The 3,888-nt window shown below is 38.1% G+C and overlaps 1 protein-coding gene across 4 annotated transcripts in view; it reads left to right on the top strand.

Moving 5' to 3' along the window:
* Positions 1-3,888, top strand: part of MEIS1 (Meis homeobox 1) — a 146,424-nt gene that overhangs the window by 1,125 nt on the left and 141,411 nt on the right. For all 4 annotated transcript variants that reach the window (XM_018563904.1, XM_018563906.1, XM_018563905.1 and 1 more), the window contains exons 2-4: positions 1,214-1,440; positions 3,038-3,179; positions 3,530-3,580. In XM_018563904.1, coding sequence (XP_018419406.1) covers positions 1,214-1,440; positions 3,038-3,179; positions 3,530-3,580 — 420 coding nt within the window. The remainder of the gene's footprint in view (positions 1-1,213; positions 1,441-3,037; positions 3,180-3,529; positions 3,581-3,888) is intronic.

Genomic DNA, 3,888 nt, shown 5'->3' with positions numbered 1-3,888 from the left:
CCAATATGTATTATATTTATGTAAACACAACACACGTAAATACAAAGTAAAGTCACTCATTTATTCTCCCATTCTCTTTCACTTAAATATGTATTTATGTACATACCCAATTATAATGTATGCATGTGTTGTATTCATCACTAAATTTTATTTTTTCTATTTATACACCTATATACATATATATAAATTATGGAGAGAGAAACACATACACATATATACAGAAAATATATTTGTCTACAATTCTATGGGGTACATGCAATAAAAACCTATTCCAATAAGGTACATAAGAATACAAACTTTTTTATCATATTATTTGCCAAGTTTTATGTTTTGTAGTTTGTATAGTTTTATAACACACACACACACACACACACACACACACACACACATAAATATAGGTATATATGTGTATAATTGTATGAGGTACATGCAATATATACAAACCTACTCCTATAAGATACACAAGAATACAAACTTTTTTTTTGTAATGTTTGCCAGGTTTTAAGTTTTGTAGTTTGTACAGTTTAGTTCCATAGTCATGCACACATACAAATATAGGTATGTGTATAAATGTATGGGGTACATGCAATATATACAAACCTATTCCTATAGGGACATAAGAATACAAACTTTTTTATCATATGTGTCAAGTTTCAGGTTTTGTAGTTTGTATAGTTTAGTTCCATAGTCATGCACACACACAAATATATATATATATATAATTGTATGGGGTACATGCAATGTATATAAACATATCCCATAGAGTACATATGCACATAAACATTTCGGATCACATCACATTTGCCAACTTTTTGCAGTAAGTTTATTTCCATGCTCACACTCATCCTGGTCACTCCACTTCTACACTTGGCACAATTGGCCTAATGTGAACATTTTGGCATAAGGGTGTTGAATGGAGCAAGCCCCTTCTAAGCTTCATTTTCAGCTTGATCTGCCAACTGTTACCTCTCAGATAGTTGCAGTTGTGATTTTCATTGGTCTTCCCTGTGAACAGTCTAGGGGGATATCTAATGAAATCAAATGCTAATCCTCCAAGACGGGGCCGGAGAAAGTGAAAACATCCACAGAGCCACCATTATAGAAGCAGTTCCTTGGAGGGGATGAAGTCAGCTGGAGGCCTTACCATTTGCCCTGCCTTGCTCTTCAGTTGTCTGCTGGCTTGCTGATCGTGTTTTTTCTGTCTATCATACAGTACGACGACTTGCCCCATTACGGGGGGATGGATGGAGTAGGGATACCTAGTGCCATGTATGGGGACCCCCATGCTGCTAGATCCATGCAGCCCGTTCACCATCTGAACCACGGTCCACCTCTGCACTCCCACCAATACCCGCACACGGCCCACACCAACGCTATGCCTCCCAGCATGGGCTCTTCAGTCAATGACGCTCTGAAGAGAGATAAAGATTCCATTTATGGGTAGGTACAGCTGGCATCACATTGTACAACCAGGGTAGTAGACTACTCCAACAATACTGCACCTCTGTCTACTTTACTGTGTGTAACTCTGTACAAACGTCAGGAAACTTCCAACTTTTTCTAGCACTGCTAAACATGCTGCTCTTAGGTCTCAGTATCATTTCCCTGATGTGAAGTTAGTTTTTCATTTAACTTAAACAAAACGAGTTTTATGTAAGTGTGAATAAAATATAATACATTCACTGCATGCATATGTGTTTTATTAGACGTCTGTGCAAGTATTGCTATTACTATCATGTTTTAAATTTCGGTAGAAGCTAAACGTTCAGGGAGAAATAAAAATGTTAATCAATTGTATTATTTTTAATAACAGTAGATATAATGATAGGGGTGGTCAACACTTTGGCAGTAGTGTGAGTGGGTTGTATTATCAAGGAAAGTATATTTACGTTTATTTTATAGATATAGATATATGTATTTATTTATTATACAAAACTGAAAAGAATAAAATACATTTATTTACACACGCAAAGCTGCGGGTGCTTGAACAGCATATTCACATGCGTGTCTGCTTATGACAAGGGCTTTGCTCATTTATTTATTTTTTTGTATTTTTTAAATCGTTCTTGTCTGTTAAATAGACATGGCATTGTTGTGTTAGAGTAGCTCTATTTTTTTGCCATAGATGTCTTGAAAGGGCTTAAATAAATTAAAACAACACGCTCTGGTTAATGTGAAAACACGTGTAATCTCCCTAATTTGTCGCTTACGACTCCTAATCTTTTGTAGCCATGGAGTTTATTTAAACGCATACTTTGCAGGGCTGCTAGCCCATCTCAGTCCCCCTCTTGCCCAACCCACCTCATCTTCACCCCATAGCTCCATACAGGCAGACTGCAGTTTACGCAGGAAATGGAATAAATGACTTTAAACACTTTTAATTGAGTTAGAAGGTTAATGGAATTCCCTGTCCTCCTCCTTCTTCTTAGAGTACCTGATTTAGCCGTGTTCAAATATTAAAAGACTTCGTCGGTTGTCATAGAAAAAGGCATTTCGGTGTGTGTTAAATAAGGTGACATAAAATTCAGTAGTTTAGATTTTTTTTCTACATATTTTTTAAAGAAATATAATAATCCAATCCAAATTCACTTCTGCCCTTTATTAACTGTTTGCCTACCTACCGGTTACTGGAAGTATTCTAAAATGATTAGGCTGCTCATATATATATATATATTAGGTTGCTTTATCATATCATTTAAAATACCCACCAGTGCATTTGAGCCTGAGATCTCTGAGTCTTTTTCTATTATGGTTTATTTATGCCTTGAATAGTGAAAGAGAGCGAAGGCTAATTGCAATGGAGTGCTAGGCTGGTCTGTGTCTTGTGTGCGTTGATTGCCTTTGCCCAGGGCCTCTGGTGTTTTGCCCTGGTGAGAGCAGCATTGAGCTGGGAGGGGCAGGGGGGCATCTGTCCTCTTGATCATGTGGCTTTTTTTTTTTCACTGACAGCCCTTAGCTTGTTGTACAGCTTGTGCTTTTTTGTAATGCTTTTTTTTAATGTTTGTTATTTTTGTTGATTGCTGTGCTTCTCTTGCAGACACCCCCTGTTCCCTCTGTTAGCACTGATTTTTGAAAAATGTGAACTAGCTACTTGTACCCCCCGAGAACCTGGAGTAGCAGGCGGTGATGTGTGCTCCTCTGAGTCTTTCAATGAAGACATTGCAGTGTTCGCCAAACAGGTCAGCCAAACAATGCAGATGCAAGCAACACAACCACCAGCAAGCACTCACACCATAATAATAAAGATCACACACACATAAACTTTGTCCTGACCCGTCAGAACCCTGGGTGCTTTATTGATCCCCTGCACAGTTATTGAGCAACGCTTTGTAGATGATCTGGGATTATTATTAATGTCCTTCCTAATCGGAGGGTAAAATAGACACCCTGACAAGATGTAGTGTTAGTCTATTACACTGATATTATATACATATCATATAGCCGCCTGATTCTGGTTATATCTGCTGCTGCTGTTTTGTTCAGTGGGACTCAAACTGTTTTTATTTCCCCCCTCCTTATGTGGCTTCAGATCCGTGCAGAAAAACCCCTGTTTTCCTCAAACCCGGAATTGGACAATTTGGTAAGAAGAGACAAAACCCGCTTTTTTTCCCTCCCTTCTTCTATGTCGTGTTACTTGCTTATTTCGTTGGCACAGAGCTCTTAATTACAAGTAATACAGTGTAACAATTTGGTCTAAGTAAATTACACAGTGATCAGAAGGGAGCTCTGCGCTTCTTAGTAAATGAGATGGCCTTTTTTTTATGACACCCACTAAGTGACTGCAGTAATCAGCTTCTTGGTTTATTTAGGGTTGTCAAATCCTTTAGTGTTTCACTCTCAGCTATCACGTCCCACCCACGATCCCACACATGACTGACTAGCGAAAAG

The sequence above is a fragment of the Nanorana parkeri genome, unplaced genomic scaffold, assembly GCF_000935625.1.
Source record: "Nanorana parkeri isolate BGI_ZX_2015 unplaced genomic scaffold, ASM93562v1 scaffold709, whole genome shotgun sequence".
Taxonomy (NCBI): domain Eukaryota; kingdom Metazoa; phylum Chordata; class Amphibia; order Anura; family Dicroglossidae; genus Nanorana; species Nanorana parkeri.
This window is presented reverse-complemented; position numbering and strand designations above follow the sequence as displayed.